This window comes from Delphinus delphis, chromosome 17 (assembly GCF_949987515.2).
Source record: "Delphinus delphis chromosome 17, mDelDel1.2, whole genome shotgun sequence".
Classification (NCBI taxonomy): domain Eukaryota; kingdom Metazoa; phylum Chordata; class Mammalia; order Artiodactyla; family Delphinidae; genus Delphinus; species Delphinus delphis.
The window spans coordinates 14,634,261-14,657,027 of NC_082699.1; the positions used below are offsets into that span (position 1 = coordinate 14,634,261).

At 42.7% G+C, this 22,767-nt stretch overlaps 1 protein-coding gene across 1 annotated transcript in view; it reads left to right on the forward strand.

Annotated features, from left to right (window-relative positions):
- SULF1 (sulfatase 1) overlaps window positions 1-22,767 on the forward strand; it is a 77,332-nt gene that overhangs the window by 19,018 nt on the left and 35,547 nt on the right. The window contains exons 5-8 of the mRNA XM_059994741.1: window positions 6,772-6,923; window positions 9,339-9,508; window positions 20,759-20,909; window positions 21,849-22,024. Of these exons, the coding sequence (XP_059850724.1) occupies window positions 6,772-6,923; window positions 9,339-9,508; window positions 20,759-20,909; window positions 21,849-22,024 (649 nt within the window). The remainder of the gene's footprint in view (window positions 1-6,771; window positions 6,924-9,338; window positions 9,509-20,758; window positions 20,910-21,848; window positions 22,025-22,767) is intronic.

Below are 22,767 nucleotides of genomic sequence, written 5' to 3' on the forward strand. Positions count from 1 at the left end.
AGGCTTCTCTCTAGTTGTGACGCGCAGGTTCCAGGGTGCGTGGGCTCTGTAGTTGTGGCGCCCGGCTTCCAGAGCACGACGGCTCTGTAGTTTGCGGCATTCAGACTCTCTGGTTGAGGCACCCGAGCTCAGTAGTTGTGGTGCACGGGCTTAGATGCTCCGCGGCATGTGGGATCTTAGTTCCCCGACCAGGGATCGAACCCGCGTCCCCTGCATTGGAAAGCGGATTCTTTGCCACTGGACCACCAGGGAAGTCCCATCTTACAAATTTTTTTTAAGTTAACATCTTTATTGGAGTATAATTGCTTACAAGTTTTGATTGTCAATTATATCTCAGTAAAGCTGGGCAGCGGGGAAGAAAGGGGAAAAAAGGGAAATTGATATTTGATGCTTGCTTCCTCTGTACCAGGCACTTTAGCTAAGTTTTCTCACCTAATTCTTCCGGAAACTTTGAAAGGATTTGCCCATATTGCCAGTGAAGAAACCGAAACTCAGGAGGGTTTATCTGAGGTCACAAGCTAGTCAGTGACAGACTGAATCCAGCACACCTGACTCCAACATCTTTCCTCTTTCTTTATTTCTTTACATATATTTCTATCAGGCTTCATTCCGGAGTGCCTGGCAGAGACACATAAAACATAAGATACAGAGCAGTAAGGACACTGTCGAATGGAAACGAAGGGTAGAGCCAGTTAAAATCAAGGCAAAGGTTAATATGCAAACTGCAGGCATACCACGGAGTTGTAGAGAAAGGCTGCATATTTGGAGCTAACTTCCAGATGGCAAAAGCAAAAATGGAAATGCCATCCATTACACAGCTCACTGGGTCACCAAGAAAAAACAAATCTTGCTTCTAAGAAGTGGAGTGTACTCTGGTACTTGTTTCAATTATCCTATGCTGCGTCCACCCTACAAGAGCTTGAATAAAACTCAGAGGTAATTTAGTTTTTCAGTTCCTTTGTTCTCAGACGAACAAATTTAGACCTACAAGATTAAGGTGACTTGCTGAAGTGACACATCTGATGTTCTAACAGGAAGAGTGGGCAACAGGACTTTGGTCTTCAGGCCTCTTTCCAGTATGCTACCCTAACCTAATGGGTTAGGTCTAGGATGAAGCTGCAGACCATCAGGCTTTCCCGGGGACAACTGTCAGTCCTTTGGTGCAGCCCCGTAGCCTGCTTCAATCAGTTGTCTTCTTCAGGGAGAGGAGATTTGCTCCTGGAAACTAACTCAGATTCTGAAGCCAACCTTCTTCCCAGGGGTCTAGACACTTAGGTAATAATGGAATTTATAGTGAGTCATCCTGTAAAGTAAAAGGAATTCTTTAAGGGAAACGGGACTCGTCCAAACACTTAGCTATGAATAGAAAACGGATGATATACACTCAGGAAAATAAATTCTGATGTGCCCATTAGTAAATCAGAAAAATTAAAAATTGGAAGACTAAAATGGCAGTGATAATGAGCTACGTAATTTAAATTCATCTTTGATGGGAAAATACTGACACGCCTCAGACTATTAGGAAGTAGAGATGTCTCTGTGACAATAATTATCGATCCAACCAGGGACAGAGACCCATTTGAAAATCCACAGGTAAGCACATCAGGAGGACAGACATCTTAGGAAGTTAAGAGAATTGGTGAGTAGGTATTAAACCAGCATATTTATGAGCCACTAAACTAGTTGGGGAGGTGGGAGGAGCCAATAGCTAACGATTTTAATGTTTTCCTAATAATGCATACGTTATTTGGAACATTTAGCTGAGAACCTAAGAAAAATAATGACGGAAACTGAACTATGTATTATACATGAATACCCATCTAGAGAAAAGCACAAAGCAGCAATCAGTTTTATGAAGAGCAACTCAGAGAAGACAAATTACTAAGAGGCTTATTTTGGGAGGCATCCAGAATACATGGATTGAAATGAATTGAATTGATCCAATATTGTATTTACCATTGTGTGACATGATTTTTCTTTTTCAGAACCAAGGCGTATTTTTGGACTGGCTGTAACTTAAATTTTTCTAACTTTACTCATGGAAAATATGAGTCTACAACAGCTTAAGTGTTTAAGAAGGGAAAATACAGTAACGTGTCTATTGCATTTTATGTTCTAAGTATAGTGGGAATGATACTGGATTATCTATCATAAAAAGGAAAATTCTGCCTATCTGCTCAAAAAAGTTTTAGTTTACATTTCTTGTGAGGGTATAGACATGAATGTAAAACCTGGCAGAAATGTTAAGGTAAGAGTAATAACCCATGGTTTTTTTTTAACACCTTTATTGGAGTATAATTGCTTTACAAGGGTGTGTTAGTTTCTGCTGTATAACAAAGTGAATCAGCTATACATATACATGTATCCCCGTATCTCCTCCCTCTTGCGTCTCCCTCCCACCCTCCCTATCCCACCCCTCTAGGTGGACACAGAGCACCGAGCTGATCTCCCTGTGCTCTGCGGCTGCTTCCCACTCGCTATCCGTTTTACATTTGGTAGTGTATAATAATCCGTATTGGAGAGGTAGCATCAAGCGTTAGAAAAAAACCCTGAACCGAATGGTGGAGAATTGGAGTCACATCCTTACTCTGCCTTAAACTTGTTTTGAGAACTTGTCCAGCCCAGTTTTCCAACCTATATAATGCAGAGATTTTTTTCCTGTCCATTTTTGCTATCACTGTAATCCTATTAATTCCTTTAAAAATGGTAATGTTCAAATTATAATCATAATACAGGATACGTAAAATCACAGGTGAATGAAATTTTAGTCCTACTAATTCTTCTTCATATCACTGGAGTGAAAGGGCCAATATTTAATAGAGACCCGCAATAAAAATTTTTGGAGAGAATTCTTTTTGTAGTAAAACAATGTAGACAAGTTAATCAATTTTCTAGTTTCGTGTCTTTTTGCATTACAGAATTTATTTATGTTACTTATAGCAAGTATATTTATTTATTCTCTGAGATGTTTTAAAATGTAGAGTTCACTGAAAGTAAGACAAAGTAATATTCTTATCTTTATGAATTATGGCATTATTGATTTTTGTTAAGTACACAAACATAAGATATAGCATACCATAGTATGCTATTTATTGAGCCACACTATGCTTAGAACTATACTAGACATTGGTGTATGAAGAGCTGTAAAGTGAGATTCCTGTCTTTGCTACACTTACAATCTAGTTGGGGAAGCCAGACTCACGTGCACGAGGTCACCTAAGAGTATATCATAATTTTAACTTGGTTCAAAATTATGTAAATTTTTAGTTACTACCAGTGAAGTCCTGCCACCCCAAATCTAATAATACATGGAATAAAAGCTCATTTAGTATATCATTTGTTATATTCGATAAGATTTGACTTCCCTACAGCATCAGAAATCTTTTGTCTATGTGCGTACTATCGCCGACATAAAAATAAATGTTTTTGCCTCAAATGGCTCAAGGGAATTTTTCTAAGTATTATGTAACAGGTAGTCCCGGACAGAAGTTGCATGGCCTAAAGTCAACAATCATTATAATCAGGTCTTCCTGATCATTCTCCCTGTCACCCAACGACCCCCTGCCACCTTCTTAAACAGCTGTGAAGGGAAGTGTTTAATGGCCCAGAGAAAAGAATGATACAGAAGGAGGGGTAGGTGGTGTGTTAGTGACATATTCAGACAGTTAGTTAAGTTGGGTTGAATTGCCAGTGGCAAAGGATACAAAAACTTCAAACCACACCCAATATAATGGCAATATGGGTGAGAAAATGTAGTTCATCTTAGGGAGGGAGAAAGAGATTTAATACATCTGGAGGAAAATAATTAGAAGCCCAGATAATCAGTTGCAGAGCACTGCCGGGAAGCGTAATGTTGAAAGAGGCCAGGGGTGATTACAAATGAGCCTCGGTCTTAGGAGGCAACCAGAAAGGCCGAGTAACTTGAAGCTGACAACGCTGGGTGCTGCCTCATGACGCACGAGGTCCCCGGTCTCTCTTGGAACCAGTGTGATGGGTGAGGCAACATCTGGAATACTGAATACATTTTTTACACCCCATTAACACAAAGACACCGAAAACCTGGAGGGAGTTCTAAAGCACATAACAAGGCCTATTAAGAGACTTCAAGGAATAGTTTATAAGGGGAGGATTAAGAGAAAGGGCAATAGCCATGGCAATGGGTAGAAAACAGTCCTAAATAATCTAACGGGTAAAACAATGAGGGAAGGGCAGGAATGACTTGTTATGGCTTCCCTGAGAGGAAAAAAAAAGAACAGAGAGAGAACAGAACTAAAAGTAGCAGGAAAAGAAAAAATCTAAAAACTAATTAAGCACGAAAATGTCAGCCAGTTGGGGGAGAAATTTGTTGCCACAAAGTAAATCAGGTTGGGGAAGAAAACTGTGTGACCTCTCCAGCAATGTTTTCAGATGCACAAGTGCAGAACTCTAGAACAGGATTTCCTTGCATTGCAGGAGGGTAAATTATTTAAAATCAGAGCACAGATCATTGAAAGGCTAATGATCATAGCCATGGTCATCATAATACTGGCAGTGGCAGCATTTAATAAGCCCTCGTTATGTGCCAGGTACTGTTTTCAGTGCTTTACATATGTATTCATTCTTTTTAGTCCTCACAACGATCCTACCACTATTACTGTTATCATCTTCATGTTTTTCCAGAAGGGGAATTGGAGGTAGACGGAGGTTAAGTAACTTGCCTCCGGCAGGATAGCTGACAAATAACAGAGCCGGGATTTGAACCCAGGCAAGCTGGCTCCAGGTTTTATGTTGCAAACCACTATGATCTTTTACAAAAAGAGAGAAAAGTGGGGAAAAAAACCCTGGGGAGAGGAGCAGGCCAGGGGAAAGAGCTGGGCTTGAGGTTATTAAGTGAAAGTCTTCTGGAAACAGTCCCGTTCTGAAGTCATGCTGGTGGGGTGTGGCTTTGGTCCGCCGCCTGTGACTCTTAAATCACGTTGCCTTTTGTCGGAAAGGAAAATCATCTTGTGGTTCGATGTGAAAAGGTGGTTAGTCTCTGAAGACGAGAACCCCTCATTAGAAGAATTTCTACTGCTCAGAGCCAGCTCAGAGGGAAACCCTGAGTCATAGCTGACATGAGACCCTCTGACATTTTGTCCCACACCCGTCCATCTGCTCAGGGACCCTGGCAGAATCCTCAAGCAGTAGGTGTTTGGCTAATTGACCACCTGATTGATTTACTCATTTGCAGATTCAACATATAAATATTCATTCAACAAATAAACATTGCTGTGTTTCTCAGACTTGAGTCAGCCCTTCAAAGAAAGTAAATCCAATGGGAAGTGTCAATTTTTCTAACTCTGAAGCTCTCCTCTATGAAAATATTTAGACCAAATCAACTTTTTTTTAAAAAAAATCATAGCTCAATTGAAAACACAACATTTAACAAGTCCAGAACTGGTACCATCCCCAGAAGACATGGGGCTCCATGAAGCCCAGTTCAAGAAACAAAAATTCATGCAGCCCCTAGACTACATGCAAGGATGAGGGAAGGGAGGTCCACAGATGAGGTCGAGGCAGTGTTTGCCCTCAAAACCCTTACAGTTTAAGGGAGATTAGGTTTCTACGTGAACATAACTATACCACCAGGAAGAGAGGGAAGACAGCTTCAGAGCCACAGAAGTAAAGTGCTGTGGGATCAGGGTGAAGACTGGAATTGAAATGGCTTCTGCTCTGGGCTGATTCATACAGAGGGTGGCAGAGAATAGCACAGACAAAGGTGGAGAGGTGGAAACCAGAACAAGTAAAGGCAACACGTTGACTGGAGAGAGGGACGATTCACAGAGACGGGCAACATGGGGTCGGAGGCAAGGAAGGGCTTGGATGGCAAGGTGTCAAACTCAATGTGATTCTGCAGGCGAGGGGGGGCCATCCAAGATCATGAGAAGGTGATGTGACCCGAGCTGGTCTTCAGGAAGCTGGCAGTGAGAATGGAAAGACCCTGGAGCCTGCATAGGAAAGCCGGTCAGGAGACAGTGGGCCTCCATGAGGGGTGTCAAGTAATCAGGAAACAGGGACAGATCCCAGAGCTCCGACCCCACTGTTGCACAGCGGCCTTTCTTGGGTGTGACCATGCCAAAGTTACAAATGTGAAGGCCTTCCAGTGGCCTTTTCAACGAGCAGTGGAGTTTTTGTAGCACATATACCTCTATTTTACTATAATTCTATGAAAGTTAGTCGTCTAGGTTGTGACTCCATGTTGCTAGAATTTTTGATTATCAGTAATAAACACATTTGCAAAATACATATAATGCAAACACCGAGGACATAAAATACATGTGACGTAAAAACCCTGACCGCGTCCCATGATAAACGGAGTTTACTACGGTTCCCTGGCTGGGAAAATGTGTACTGTCCTGACAGGCAAAAACAAAGACAAGTTTTTCAATAGCGTTTTTGAAATTCGCAGCTCTCCAACAGTTAGAAGACTTATTTTATCACAAAGACAACTTTCAGCATTCCAGATTTCATACTGGCTACTTCTCTGATTGTTGTATCAACTTAACAAAAGAGGTACATTCTGCTTTTATAATCCGTGTACTTGGGCACTACTTTTATTTATTCAAAAGGAAAATGTGTATGCGTCACTTTGCTAAAGGATCAGAGTATTACATGCATGTTATTCTGGCCTCCACGGTTACCAGGTTAACTTTTGTCTCACTGCCTTTTTTTTCAAGTCATAATTTCACGTTGATGCATTTAGTTACGCTTAATCATTTCACGTGAGAAAATAATCCTTTTTTCCCATTGCAGCCTTTTTTGGAAAATACCTCAATGAATATAATGGCAGCTACATCCCTCCCGGGTGGCGAGAATGGCTTGGATTAATCAAGAATTCTCGTTTCTATAATTACACTGTTTGTCGCAATGGCATCAAAGAAAAGCATGGATTTGATTATGCGAAGGTAATTTTCGGGCACTTCTACACTGCATCAATTTACTTTGTGCATAATGGGGGAAAGCCATTTTCAGTGTGTTAGCCCATACACTAGATTGGCTTTCTACATTCTCACAGTATTAGAATGAGAAATTTTAAGGTAATTTTAAACTCCAGGCAAGAAAAAGGCTCTCAAGGAGCACTGACTTTGAATAGCGATTTTTTCCCCCATTAGGATGAAAGGCAATCAGCCTTTGATGAAAGTAGTATCAGAAAAATCATAGATGCCTCCACTCTGTCTTGGGATAATTTTGGGGTTTTCCTCCTCTAGAGGACTTATCCACATAATCATATGTTCATCTCATGCTGTTTTGCTTTTCACTGGGGTGAAAGTATATTCTGTCTGTGGCTTCCAATGTAGATGTAAGAATAACAGCAGACAAGTGCACTAATCAAAAGTTGAGAAACCACATTCTTTGCTTTTACTCCTGTCTGATCGCACTTTGATATTGACAAGGACACCTGCCCCATGGCAGCTAGAGTCCGCAAAATTCTGTTAAGGCTGTCAGTCCTAGGATTTCCAAATCAGTTCATAGAAACTGGAAGGGACATGCCCCACGATTCAATCCTAGGATTTCCAAATCAGGTCATAGAAAATGAAACGGACATGTCCCATGGTTCTCTAACAAATGGATCCCAGATTAGAGTTTGTAAAAGTCACACAGGTTTTGTGATTGCCAACTTAAAACTATTTCCAGATCGCAAGAGTGGAGGGGAAAGCATCTTTGAATTTAGCCTGCTAATTAGCCTAAAATGCCTTCTGCCCTCCTAGCCATATCCATCTCTTCCTCATTTATCTCAAAGAAGCCGAGAATCTGCTCTATCTAGCACAGGTCACTACGAAACAGCTCTTGGTAGAAGTCAGAGAGAGGAGACTTGATCGAACTTTGGCACATTGCTGTCTTTCCACTTGGCCTGATTTGAGCACAGGGGACTTGGGGTGAGGGTGTATGTCTCACTCTTTCATACCCTTCAGAAAACAACGCATGCAAATGAATGCGTATTAGCAATTCACAAACATTGCTAATAGGTTTCCAAACTCATCAAAGTTGAGAGCTGGCAGGGACCTTGGAGGCAGATTTGAGCACTGTCCTACCAAGTGCAGTAATTGTCACTGCTCATTTTTTATCTTGTGGGGATGCTTGTCATGCTTCTGTTCAAGCTATTAACCCTTCTTTCCCTGTTGTCCTAAGGAGAGCAAAGTAATCAAGATTCCTTCCAAAGACTAAATCAGCGTAACTTGCCCGTTATCACAGCTGATTAAGTGTCAAAGACAACTGTGTCAAAAAGAATATGTATCTTTTTTTAGGGAGGAAAGGAATGAAACAGACACTCCCATGGACGAAGGTGTTAGCCTGTGGACTTGTCCTAACAATGACACAGATTTGGTCCCTTGGGCACTGCTTTTGCAGCTGTTCTGGTCCTTGAATCTACATGTGATTAGTCATGCCTAGAAGCCTCTGACGGTGCACATTGCCTAGGCACTTTCTGAATAAACTTTATACCGGAGTTCCAGGCCAGTGATACACACTTAGAGGAAGCAGGTGTTTTAAGTTTTCATTTTTTCTTTTTTATTCCATTTCTTCCCCCTCTTCCCCTTATTGCTTTTGCATCAGCCCCTGGGACTGCCGGTTTAAGTTATTTTATTAACAAGTCAGGCTCTAATCCCAACAGCTGGGTAATTTTAGTTGTGCAATTAAGAGTATAATCTGCTGGAGATCAACTGCTCCCCATACTGAGTGTTTCAAATAAACTAATAGATAAAATGTTGCCACTTTTCCCTGGGCGCCCAGATTTTGGCCACGCCTTTCATTAGCATTTATTATGTAATGCTCACAGGTGAATTTTTAATTTAAGGAAAAGATCTTTTCTTTCGTTTGTGCATTTATGCGTGTGTGTGTATGCCTGTGTGTGTCTGTGTGTGTGTGTGTTCTGCAACTGTGAATTTGTAGTGGGCGTGGGTGTTTCCTGCCCTTGAAGTAATTAAATTTTTTTTGTCAAAGAATTACATCAGCGAAACCTGAGAATGAAATATGTATCCGGTGTTTCATGTGCTGGAGCATTTGTATTGCCAGATCTGATCATTATCTTGGGCAAACGGGGACTTGACCCTTTTTTTTTTTTTGGCTAATTCCTAAATTGCACATTATTTTTTAAAAAAGGTTTGTGCACGTTACCCCTTTAGCAAACCCAGAAGGTAACTGCCAGCTGATGTCCTCTGTCTCCGGAAGATGTTTTGCCCCTTTGGGAAGTAGTTTCCCTTCCTGCTTAAGATCTTACCTCCTCGTTCAGTGCGTTGCTTCTGAGGGAAAGCAGTATTCAAATGTGATCTGATGAATGTCACCTTTTGTAATTTTTGTTTTGTGTCAAATATATGTTTCAGGACTACTTCACAGACTTAATCACTAACGAGAGCATTAATTACTTCAAAATGTCTAAGAGAATGTATCCCCATAGGCCCATTATGATGGTCATCAGCCACGCGGCGCCCCACGGCCCCGAGGACTCAGCCCCACAGTTTTCAAAACTGTACCCCAATGCTTCCCAACACATGTGAGTAACAACCTCAGCTCCGGGACCTGCCGAACGCGGGCCCCGCCTTTGCTCCCCATCTCGCTCCTCCCCTGCACCCCGTTTCCTTCCACGCGGCACCTCCACGAGACGGGAACACCGGCTTCTGCCCCGAGACCGCGGAACAGGAAGACCCTGAACTCAAGGGCTTGTCGAGGTGCTTTGATTAGGAATCACATCCACATTTGTAAGCGGCTAAACGAAAAGAGAGAGAAGCATGCGGGGTGAATGGGGGGCGATTTTGATCAAGGGTGTCCTTCAGTTGTCTTAAATAATATTCACAAATGTGATCTAATCATAATAGTGATCAAGCAGTGTGTTTCTCATAGCAGCTGGGTGGCAACCCCTGGTCTGGTTATAAAAACCCGGGTGGATTCCCTGGGCATGGACTGTTGCAGCTTTGCCGCAGATGTGCAATTAGCATTGCTACAGAGGCAGCTGGAGTGGGCTTGCCCGAGAGGCCTTCTCAGGTCAGGCTTTCAAATAACCTGATGTTTCTTTTTAAGAGGAGGGGGTGGGGAGGCACAGAGTAGAGGGCTGATGGCATACAGGGACAGGACAGAGAGCAGAGAGCTGTAATGTGCCTATCGTTCTCACTAGCCAAAGTCGATGCTTAGGCAGCAGAGGACGTGATTTTGATTTTCACTCTGTCCGCACACTTTCTTCTTATCCATTGCAATAATGCACAGTCTTCTACGCAGAGCAGCTGGCTCTGTATCTGCTGAAAGTTTGACCGCCAGAGAGGTAGGGAACAGGGTACTGGTGTGTTTCCTTCGTCACTAAACCTCCGGAATACATTCTTCATCTGTTTGTGCTTAAATATCATCCCTTTTCATCCACGCTGATTTTCTATCTGTGATCCCAGACAGAACAAAAAAAAAAAGATTAAATGTACTTCCTTACGGAAAGAGGTAAGTAACTACGGAAGGCATTCTAGTTGCTGGTCAAGACATATCCCTGGAAAACTTTTTCTTTTTATTCTTATTTTTTATCTTATTATAACTAATAAACTGCTGGCTCCTGGTCAGTGGTACTTAGATCCTCTCTATCGTATCAAGTGACTTAGAAAGAAAGAAAGACAAGAACTGACAATACGTACGAAGCCAGGGTGGGTGTCCTACTGAGCATGCCCAGGAACTTGGAGGGTGAAAGTGTTTTGATGCATGAAATATTGTCGACAAAGAAGGTTGCCCCAGCATCTGGGGAATACGGTCTGGATGAGCCATTGTGCTTTGGAATCAACCCTGTGGATGGATATACAAGCCTCTGAAAACCTACCCTACATATAGCTATGCAACTGAATTCATGAATGAAGCCCATGAGTGGTGAGTGGCTCTCCATTACCAATCACTTGCAGATTTAGTAACCAGCTGGTTCAGTGAGAGAAAAAGGTTTTTGCAGGCTTCTTCCATGCCCTGGGACCCACCTTTCTCTTTTCTTTTGAGTCAGAAATCGCTCCCTTTGTTGCGTTAACAGAATCTCAGCCTAAGGTGATTTTCCACAACTGTAAACTTCACTGATGTTTTCCCGAGTTTGAGGACAAGAGGTTGACAAAATGTGTTTTACGGCTCCTTAGAAGTCAGCCTGCCTTTGCAGCTTCAGGGCAAGGTCCTGAGCCTACAGGAAAATCAGCCACAGGTCAAGAGGTTCTGACAGCTCAGCGGCATGCACAGACAGCAGTGCAGGACCAGAGGAATCTGCAAAGTTCTCGGGGCCTCAACAATAGCTTTTTTTAAAAAAAAAAAAAAAAAAAAGCATCTCTGATTGCAGCAATTTAAAATTCTAATAGTTCCACAAATATTTATGGAGCGCCACCTGTGACATTGTACAACACAGCAGGGATATAGGCACAAGGAAGACACAATTGCTAACCCTGGAGACCCAATGAACTAGGACAGAGGTTGGCACAGAGGGGCCAAATCCAGCTTGCCACCAGTTTTTATAAATAAAGTTTTATTGAAACACAGCCATGCTCATACAGTTAGGTATTGTCTATGGCTGCTTTTGCAACACAACCGTGGAGTTGCGTAGTTGCCGCAGATACCGTATGACCTACAGTGCGTAAACTATTTACTGTATGATTCTTTACAGATAAGTTTGTCCTGGTCCCCTGCTCTAGGGGGTAGTGTCCAAATAGTCTTATCAGCAGCAGGCCCAGCAGTAAGTACTAGAGCAGGGATCCCAGGGGCTGTGGAAGTTTGGAGGAGGAAGCATGCACATCTTTTAGAGGAACAAGGAAAACTTCAGGGCCCAGAAGGCATTCAAAGTGGGCCGCAAAGGATGGGCAAAATTTCTGCAGCTGATATGCAGAGATTGGGTAGATGATTTCAGGAAGAGAATGTGGCGTAGAAAAGTGGTCACCATGTAAATGAGGCCATCTAAGATGTGACCTAGGAAAGCAATAAGGGATAAAGCTAGAAAGAGAAATTCACAGAATATTGAGAATTTGTGTAATTTGTATGTAAGCATAAGCAGAGAGTCACTGGAGGCCACGTAGTAAAGGTAGAATGACGTCATATGTGAGTTGATCATCTTCTCATGCGAAGTTTCCATTATTCCTCTTTAATGCAAATGAACCCCCTGTGTGCCTTAGTAGTGATGCTACTAAGGGAAATCTGCACATGGCAGAGTGAAAAGTTCTCAGGCCTTGGAGCCGACAAGCGTGGGTTCCTATCTCAGCTGTCCTCACTGAGCCTGTGGGCCGTTTCTTTAAGCTCTGAGAACCTGCATTGTCTCATCTGTAAAATGGGAGTAATAACTAGCACCTTGACGTGGTGTCATGAGTGACAATTAAAAGGGGCCCCACCTTGGGCCTGGGACACAGAAGCCACTTCATAGGTGCTAATTCTCATTGATCCTTTCTGTTAAGACAAACCATAAAAAACTGTTCTTTCCGGATTGGATCTCTCTTGACCTACAAAAAGTGCTGCTTCGTTTGGTTCAACTTAACGTTCGGGGAAAGCAGCTAGAGAAAGGACGAGTTGATACTTGTCCGTGGTGCCTTGACAAGTCTGTTGACTAGCTAAGACCCGCATTGATGAGGCTGTCACACCTGGCTATTCTAAAAACACAGACAGAAGCAGCAGCCCGGGCTGTGTTATCTTTGCCAGGTGCAAAATGTGCTATAGGCAAGTGCCAGTTTGGAGAACACTCTTGGCCACAGAAGATGAAAATTCACACCGTGGGATGAGCGATTCAGCTTCTGTTTGCTGCTGAGCTTGGGGCTTTGTGTACCTAGAATGGGGAGATCCGCTGTGTCTCCTGCACACCTTAGAAGCCTTGAATTCAGGGCATCTTTGTTGTAAAAGTCTCCCCGGCTGCCGCTGGAGGAAAGGGCTGGAGAGAGTCCGTGTGCGTCTCTTGTCACTGTGAGTGACTGCCCAGGTTCACAGTTCAGTCCGCACACAAAAGGAGTGAGACAAATTGAAGGCAAGCTTTCCATTGTGGCGCTCGGAGCTCCTGAATGGCTGGTTTCCTTAGCGAGAACAACAGCAAGGCATTCAAGCAAAGGATGCAAGAAGTTAAGTGCTTTGCAGAGATATTCGGCAGGCCCTAGGAAAGCGGAACGAGAAGCTGCAGGCTCTCCCCTTTCGGCGGGGGGATGCAAGCCATGTGAGCGCTCTCCTTGAGGTCACCTTCCTTGGTGGTCAAGCATTTTCCAGATGCCTTTCATCCGCCTTGGGTTAGAGCTATCTGACCCCCTCAGCCTGCAGCGAATGTATCAGGTTTCCATGGTGTTCGCCGTTCCAACAAAGGAAGGAAGCCAGTCCAATATTGCAGCTAGAGGTTATGCCAGCCGGCTAAGAATGAGAACAGATTACAGACGGACGGAAGACACTGTTTGATCAGACAGTGGCTCAGCCACTCCTGGCCTCTGAGAGTTCTGAGGGAGCCTCCGTCATGATAATCACCTATAATCACCGTTACCATAGAGCCCTTCACTATGGCTGCGACCCTACTGCACTTCCCAGTAAATTCTCTCCCTCGTATCCTCACAGTAATGCTCTAGCCTCATCCTCACTTGGCATCGCTTTTCTCTCCTGGCCTCAGTGATGTGATAATATGCACCTGTGGACAAAAGCCTTTATGAGAAAGGAGATTCCATGTATCTTCCCGATGATTCTATGAAGGGCTCAGACTTCCTGAATACTTTCCTACCAACTATGCATGTATGAACTTAAAAATTTTTTTTGTTCCAATTCAACAGTTCTTTCTTTCCATCCCTGGAAATGTGTATGACTGTACACACACACACGCACACGCACGCACACACACACACACAGAGGTTCATGTGAAATCTAAACTTTCGGTAGAACAGTCCACATCCACTAAGTTGCAGGATTTGTTCTGACAGTGGAGTTTGGGATGGACACGGCACGTCAAAGGGAAAACTACGTCTGTGTAAGCCTCAGAACAGTTTTCGAAACACCTTTGTTACCTAAAGTTGGAAAGAAATGTCTTGCCTTAAAAAGAATGTGCACGTTCTCCCTCATTTCTTCCACAAATACATAAAAGGATATGCTTTCGAAGATGAGAGAGTTTTAAATCCCCCATAAACATTTGTGATTGGGGCAGAATTCATTGCTCCCTTTCCTCTATTCCCACTCTCTTCTTCTCTCTATGTTTACTACATATCCCATTGCACTGGCTGTTTACCCAGATCCCCGAAGTGCAATCGCACAGGTCCAGGGGGCCGTATTCGCACTCAGTATCACGTGAATGGTGCCCTGCTGCTAGGCAAGGTCGCTCTTTCCCAAAGGCAGGACCCAGCGGTCCATCTCTACCTCTCGTTGTCTGGTGAGCACAGCTCCTGTTGCTCTAGTTGTACAATACGTTTTTGTTTAGCAAATGAGTAAACATATTAACCCCACCAACTAGCTGACATTAAGACACTATTTTAACTAGTATGAAAATAGTTGAACAATCAGTTTTATAAATTAAATGAGTACCTAGAGATAGTATAATTTCGTAAATTTTTAGATTAAAAAAATGAATACGCAAAGTTTATTTTTTTTAAAAAAAAAGACCCAAATAGCTTTGCCCAGGTCACATAAGTAGATAGGGACAAAACTGGAGCCCAAACTCGACTCTCTTGGACCCTAGATCTTTCCACTACACCGGGCTTGTTCAGTACCCATCACAGTCACAATTAATAGGAGAAGAGTTCCCTACGTATGTCTTTGCACAATTAGAATTGGAGTTTGCAGCATCATTGGAAGACTCTTTAAATTAGTTTTATGATATGCCTTTTTATTTTAAAGTTTTATGATTTATCTATAATCAAGATCATTTGGTATTATCCTGCATGTGTTCAAATATTACCCACCTAAAGACATTTGAACTCAAATGGGGAAGATCTCCAAGAAGTCAATTAAATTAAATACGTTTAATTTTAGTGAAAGCTGAGATGGTGTGGCCTGGGAGATTAAGTCTAGAATTTCCAGTATAATGCTTTGAGTGTGTGCGTCTTAAATCTATACAACTAACTTATTCTGGGAATCGAGACCTATTTCTCAGTGAGTGATTATCCTGCTACCAATAAGGGTATTAAGAGTTAGGATTTTTGTTGTCGTATGAGACTAAATAGCAAATGAAGAAAACATGTTCAAATACAAAACGCTCAAAATATATTTAATTTCTGTGGGGTGACAGCAAAGACCATCAGTGGTACAAATGAACTGCTAAGTTCTTTGCATTTTGCCGCGAATGGGTTTAATATATGACACGTGCATTTCTTGAAACTATTTCTGTGCTAGTAAGAATTATTCTCCCTAAACAACCACCCATCAAATAGAAAGGGGACATGATTGATTTTCAGAATTCTTATCCCTGTTATGTCAATAAGCAATACGAGCAAGAAAACCAAAGCCCGGGGAGAATTGGCATTGATGGCAAAGGTTGAACGTACAAGGCCAGTAGTCTGAGCGATCTGCAAGCTCATACACTGAGCAATAACTCCAGACAAACAATGACTAGAGAAAAGCAATGTGCGGGGAAGCCTTGCTGGGCAAAGCTCCCGTTTTTAAGTATTGGAATAATCTGTTGAGGGTTACAGGTACCTTCCTGAAAGTTAGGAGGTCTGGAGAGCATAGTTCTGGGCCAAACATGTATCTGAACAAATAGCAGACCAGGCACATGTGACTGTAACTCTGACAGATTTTCGTTTTTTGAGGGTTTTTTAAAAGAAAGCAACAGAAACTCAAAAACAACAAGTTGGTCCTTTGTCCTCTCCATTTTCAAGCAAACAGCCAGTGTTATCTACCTTCTGGAGGATGCCTCCAGTGTGCCCTGGAGGATCAGACTTGATTCTGTATTTGCAACAAACATAGACACATAGCAGCTGGTGGGAGGCGTCTGAATGGGAAACAGAAGCAGCTAATATTTTATTTTATTTATTTTTTATTTTATTTATTTTTTATTTATTTATTTTTGGCTGCGTTGAGTCTTCATTGCTGCCCGTGGGCTTTCTCTAGTTGCGGCGAGCGGGGCCTACTCTTTGTTGCGGTGCGCAGGTTACTCATCGTGGTGGCTTCTCTTGTTGCGGAGCACGGGCTCTAGGCGTGTGGGCTTCAGTAGTTGTAGCACACGGGCTCAGTAGTTGTAGCTCGCGGGCGCTAGAGCACAGGCTCAGTAGTCGTGGTGCACGGGCTTAGTTGCTCCGTGGCACGTGGGATCTTCTCGGACCAGCACTCGAACCCGTGTCCCCTGCATTGGCAGGCGGATTCTTAACCACTGCGCCACCAGGGAAGCCCGCAGCTAATATTTTAAATCAGAATGAAGGCTAATGATTTCAGGACTTACTTTTTATAGAAAGAAATGTATGGATCAGTGCTTTTTTTTTTTTGCGGCACGCGGGCCTCTCACTATTGTGGCCTCTCCCGTTGCGGAGCACAGGCTCTGGACGTGCAGGCTCAGCGGCCATGGCTCACGGGCCTATCTGCTCCGCGGCATGTGGAATCTTCCCGGACCGGGGCACAAACCCATGTCCCCTGCATCGGCAGGCGGACTCTCAACCACTGCGCCACCAGGGAAGCCCTGGATCTGTGCTTTTAATGATGGGGATTTTGAGGTGCTTGTTGGGGACGGCAGTTCAGTGTGACATCATGGAGGGAGCAGGGGTCCCAGCACGTTCTTTCAGGACCACCTCCATACACTTTACTATGTCATTTGTAAAGTGGGAGTAAGATGCCCTGCCTTCTCCGGGCTGCTACAGCAAGCAGGTGAGCTGTGATGTGATAAGCTCTCTCCCAGCTACCTGTAAGTGTGGGTGTGATGTGGTCACAGCATTTGTCCTCTGGAGTCACTGACACCTCTTTGAAGCCTCACGAGAACTCTTTGAAATCCTTGCTCCCGTTATAGAGATGAGGAAACAGAGGCCTAGAGAAACAAGTTGCTCTAGATCACACACTAGTAAATAACAGGACTGGGATGAGAATTCAGGTCTGATTCCAAAACATTCTGGAACAATTGGATATGTGGTTTTCCACTGTTCCCTAAAACAGTTACTTGCTTCTCTGTGGCTCGTGGGCCAGCCAACAGCTCCAGGCTCTGTCTGAATAATTGTAAGTCAATTCTTAGGACGGCAAGCCTTCATTATCCCTGGGGGACAGAAGGCTGCATCTTCCAGGAATTTGGCAAACCCCAGCAGGAGGCAACCACAGGTCTTTGGCAAAAGATCACTTTTCAACAACACTGTCAGTTCCAGCGACCCCCAACCTTCCACCTGCAGGTCCCTGGACAGCTGCTGTTCTGTGGGAAGCAGTGGCAGCCTGTCTTCCTTTAAAAGGCAAATGCTTATCCCCCCTCCCCCCGTGCTGAGATCCCACCTGGGATCTCATCCCCAGAGCAGGTGTGTGTGTGGGGGGGGGTCATCTCCCACATCCAGAAATTAAGAAAAACGGGGGATGGGGGAAGGACAGCTTTGACAGCGGACCTGAACTCTCCCTTTTAATATAAGCCAGATTGAACATATGTCATTCTGTAAATCCGGGAGTCCAATTTGAGGCTGGTAATTTGCTGCAACCTTCCCTGTTCCTCAAAGCGAGGTGGATGGAACCCTGCCAAGCACTTGAAGGTACACGGTGGAGGACATGATTGGCCCACTGTGAGCCTGCCTTTCGGTTCCCTATTGTAATTTTTAATTGTGTTGAGTTTTTGTGGTTTAAAAAAATTTATTTTAAAATTAAGGCAAACCAACATCAAAGGTAGTAAGAGGAGAGGGTGAGGTATTATGAAGAAACCCCATGTAATCTTTTATAGCCGTATTGTTTTTCAGGGCACGTATCAGTAAGTGGTGAGGGACCTTTTGTGACCAACTTGCTCTATTTCTCTGACCTCAAACTACCCCCATGGGTGAAAATCTCTTTCCGCCAGGATTTAGATGGCCCCTCTCTCCACCTCCTCTTCTGTCTCTTAATCTAATCCTGTTTGTAAGGCGACACGCTGTGTGAAGAATAAGAAACATGGGCTTAAGTCCCTTCCTACTGCCCAGGCCCCTGAGATACAAGAGTCAGATTTGGCCCGTGGTGCAATTTTAGATATGAAGAACGCTTTCAGGCCAAAAGTGGGACCATTTGGTTCATGAGGTGTCTACTTGGTAAGGAGACGAAAGTTAATGTTGAAAGTTTCTCTTACAGAGAATGGCAAGTGATATCTGAAAGTTTGTTTTTTAATGCCATGAGATTTTTTTCAACCCATATCCTTTTATAGAATACATTTTTTTATTGGCTCATGTAGGAAACTCAGGTATGTCTTCTGTTCTGGGCACTTTAAAGTGATAGATAGATAGATAGAGATAGAGAGATAAATATAGATAGAGGGGATAGAGATAGATGACAGATAGATATAGATAGATAATAGAGAGAGAGAGAGAGAGAGAGATAAATATAGATAGAGGGGATAGAGATAGATGACAGATAGATATAGATAGATAATAGACAGACAGATATAGATAGATAATAGATAGATAGACAGACAGATTCGTTGTTCCTCAAAACAACTTTTTATTAGAGATGCTCTTATCCCCATTTACAGATGAGCAAATCGAGCTGCAGGTGCTTTTCCCACCCTACAAATCTGTCTCCTTAAAGGGGAGTTAACTTACACTTCTGAGTGTAACTTGTACACTTCTAGTGACAGTGTCTCCTGTGCTCTGTGTTATATTGGCATTTGAGCTGTGGCATTTCTGCTGGTTAACCCGCATCCTTACAGATCATCAGGGTAACTTTTTACACCAGGAAGACCAATGGTACCAAAACAGCATTTTCAAATATTAAAAGAGAGGTGCTGCAAATCCACTGGCAGAAGAAAATGTATAGTCACAGGTGACATTTATAAAGCCCTGTGTTCATGGAAACACCCCTGTGTACAGTCATGCATCTCAGAAACTCCAAGTTCCCCCATGCGAAATTCCCTCCCTGACGGAACCACTGGAACACGGTCGAGGCTCCTGGACTCACCAGGCTCACAGCGACTGATTGTTTCTCTAGTTTTATAATAAATGATGCCACAGGGTCACCTTCAGTCGTCATTATCCACCATCTTTCACTGATAGGATCCTCCCCAGAACAGAGACTCGTAATGAAATTTCTCGATCAACATAGACTGTTGCTTATTCTGTGAGACTGGCTCTTTGCACAGTTGTGGTCATATGAAGAGCAATCTCAGATGCAGGAAACTCCCCTCGTTCTACTTTCTTTTCATTTTTTTAAAGTGAATGGGCTTTGGAACCAAGTCCTCGTTCTATTACCCGCTAATTTTATTAACCTGAGAAAGTTATTTATCTTTGCTAAGCCTTAGTTTTCTCGGCTGTAAAGTAGGAATGATAAACCTATATCCCAGAAGAGCTGAGCTAATTAAATGAATTGATGTGAATAAAACACTTAGCACGATACCTGACACGTGGTAAATACTCGCTAAGTTTTTAATATTTATTAAATGTTTAATAAAACATTTATTAAATGTTTAATAAAACGAAATATTTATTTAATGTTTAATATTAAACAACGCTTATATGCTTATCAGCTAAGGAAAAGGTTCAAGTACATTATAGTGTGGCGGAGAGGTCAAATGAAAAACAAACATTTCTCACTGTGAGAATTGTTCTAGCATAGATATGTTCTTTGGGAGTGTGAGGTAGCAGCATCTAATGGTCCAGGGAGTTGGGGAATACTTCAGAGAGAAGGTGACGTGCTTTGTGTGGCCCCAAAGGAAAGTATGGACACCTCTTGGATCTCTGCAATAGATTAAATATAGGCTTGAACCACCTGTCCTAGAACAACAGAACCCACTTCCCTATAGTTAACAAAAAATTATGCCCTGCACCTATATTGATTTGTCTATAATGAATAGCTCTATTGGTAAGCATGTATATTGCCGTAGACTTGGTTATAATTCCAGAAAATCCAATTAAATTAATGGTATCTTGGGCTTCCCTGGTGGCGCAGTGGTTGAGAGTCCACCTGCCGATGCAGGGGACGCGGGTTCGTGCCCCGGTCCGGGAAGATCCCACGTGCCGCGGAGTGCCTAGGCCCGTGAGCCATGGCCGCTGAGCCTGTGCGTCCGGAGCCTGTGCTCTGCAACGGGAGAGGCCACAACAGTGAGAGGCCCGCGTACCACACACACAAAAATAATAATAATAAATAAAAATTAATTAATTAATTAATTAATGGTATCTATATACAAGGTTAGGAATGAGAAAAATTCATAGAGACTAGATATGTAGGTAATCCTTAAAATACCCTAGTAAATTCAAGAGGAGAAAATGTATTGAAATTTTGATTCCTCATCATTGCACATAATGTATTAGTGACTATATTTCATAGCCTAATTAGCAATACAATTTTTCGAGTTAATATCACCATGAGAACATTCTCTTCTACATTACTGAGTTTTATCTGTAGATCTGTAACATGACCACAATCATGTTGACGTGTTTTTACACATTTTAGTCAAAGGACCCAAAGGAACTTGCACTAATTAGATTTTTAGCTGCCAGTCTTGGTCTTCTAAGTTTGAATCCATATACTTTCAGAGGGCTTGTGCTGTTTGGGGTGGTGCAGACTTCAGATCTCTATATAAACACAGAGAGATGTATGGGAGAAAAAAATCCTTTAGCAGTGTCTAAATTGTCTTTCCTAAATTGTTATTGTTATTTCACAGCCTTTAACTTGAGATATGTCTCTAAATGGCTAAAAAGCGTATATAGTAAGACTCCTTTCTGGATATTTGCAGAACTCCTAGTTATAATTATGCACCAAATATGGACAAACACTGGATAATGCAGTACACGGGACCCATGCTGCCCATCCACATGGAATTCACAAACGTTCTACATCGCAAACGGCTTCAGACTTTGATGTCAGTGGATGACTCTGTGGAAAGGGTAAGCACACGAACTTGCCTCAGTGACAGGTTTTGGTCCAGCTCCCCTTACGTAGACCCATTCTTGCCCATCCTGTTTTTGTAGTTGTCGTTTTTCATTTTAAGAGAGAGAGTGTGTGTGTATTCAGCTAATTCATCATTGCTCCCTTATCTTGTCCCCTTTCTATTACCTCTCCATGCTTGGCTCTTGTGGAGCCAGTAGCAGAGAGGAGATACAAATCAAGACATCATAGATCAAGGGCTATAGCCGCAAGTACCTTCAGGAATTAAGCAAATAATGTAAGTAGCTAAATCAGATCCAGTATAAGGCAATAGGGAATGGTGGGGCTTGTGGTGAACTTGAAACTAAATGCCCCCATCTAAAGCAGGGAGCAACTACTCAACTTCAACTAATTCTATTGTGTAAGAATGTGGATACAGTATCAAGTCCTCTGACTTCTAAAAGAAGCCAGAAATACAAATATTTTCTTTGAAATTTCCTGAATTTTAAAACATACGCCAAACAAGACATGCCTGAAGGCTGGATCTAGCTGGATCAGGCTCAGAAATAGCCTGTTTTTAACCCTCGATAACTAGATATGAGTGATGATAGTCAAATTTGCTTTTAAATGGATTTTTCAAAGTAAAACCTTAAAGTTTGGTGGTGGAGGTTGTTTTGTGGGGGTTTTTTTTCCAAATAGGCAAACAAAACCTTTAAATAAAACGTACCAGACTCACAAAAGTTACATATTATACAAAATCCACTGTGTTATTAGACTTTTTCCCTCCAGGATTGCAGGCAACTGGAAAATGTGGGTAATGTACATGTTTGTCGGCCTTATTAAAGCAACTCTTGCCTCCTAAAAAGAATGGGAAAAAGGTTTGGGTGAAATCATGGCAGCACTGTTGTCATCTTACGCCATCACAATTGCTTCTGACTGGTGTCTGTGCTGTGTTTCAGCTGTATAATATGCTTGTGGAAACGGGGGAGCTGGAGAACACTTACATCATCTACACTGCCGACCACGGTTACCATATCGGGCAGTTTGGACTGGTCAAGGGGAAATCCATGCCATATGACTTTGATATCCGTGTGCCTTTCTTTATTCGTGGTCCAAGTGTAGAACCAGGATCGATGTACGTATTTCTCTGTTTCCAACATTCAGCTGTCATAGCTCGTGTACGTCTGAGATAATTCAATTACCAATCTCAGGCTCTGGTTTCCTTTCATCCAAACAAAAAGGGTGCATGTAGGTTGGTAATTCAGAAGACAAAAACCTCCTCCCTGCTCCACCCCTCCCCCACTTCTGCCACATGTTAAATTAACTAAAGTATACTCTTTCAAGAGAAGGGAAAAATAACTGTATCAGTGATTCATTCTCTCAAATTTACCAGAATGCATGAGGCTGTGTGCACAGACACAGAATGTGATCTTTAGGAACATTATCCTTACCTTCTTTGAATCTTTTTTTAAAAATAACCAGTCCTTCCTCTTGTTTTGTTGTGTTTTTTTTTTTGCGGTATGCAGGCCTCTCACTGCTGTGGCCTCTCCCGTTGCGGAGCACAGGCTCCGGACGCGCAGGCTCAGCGGCCATGGCTCACGGGCCCAGCCGCTCCGCAGCATGTGGGATCTTCCCGGACTGGGGCACGAACCCGTGTCCCCTACATCGGCAGGCGGACTCTAAACCACTGCGCCACCAGGGAAGCCCTTGTTTTTTATTTTTTAATTATTACTAAAGAATTTTTTAAAGAAAATTAAATTTTAAGAACTTTAAATAAAGTTTAAATAAATTTAAATAAATTTTAAGAAAAGAAGCCTGAAGGACTGGAATTCCATTTCTGTCACCTTAAGCAAGTCTCTGCATCCCTCTGTATCTAGA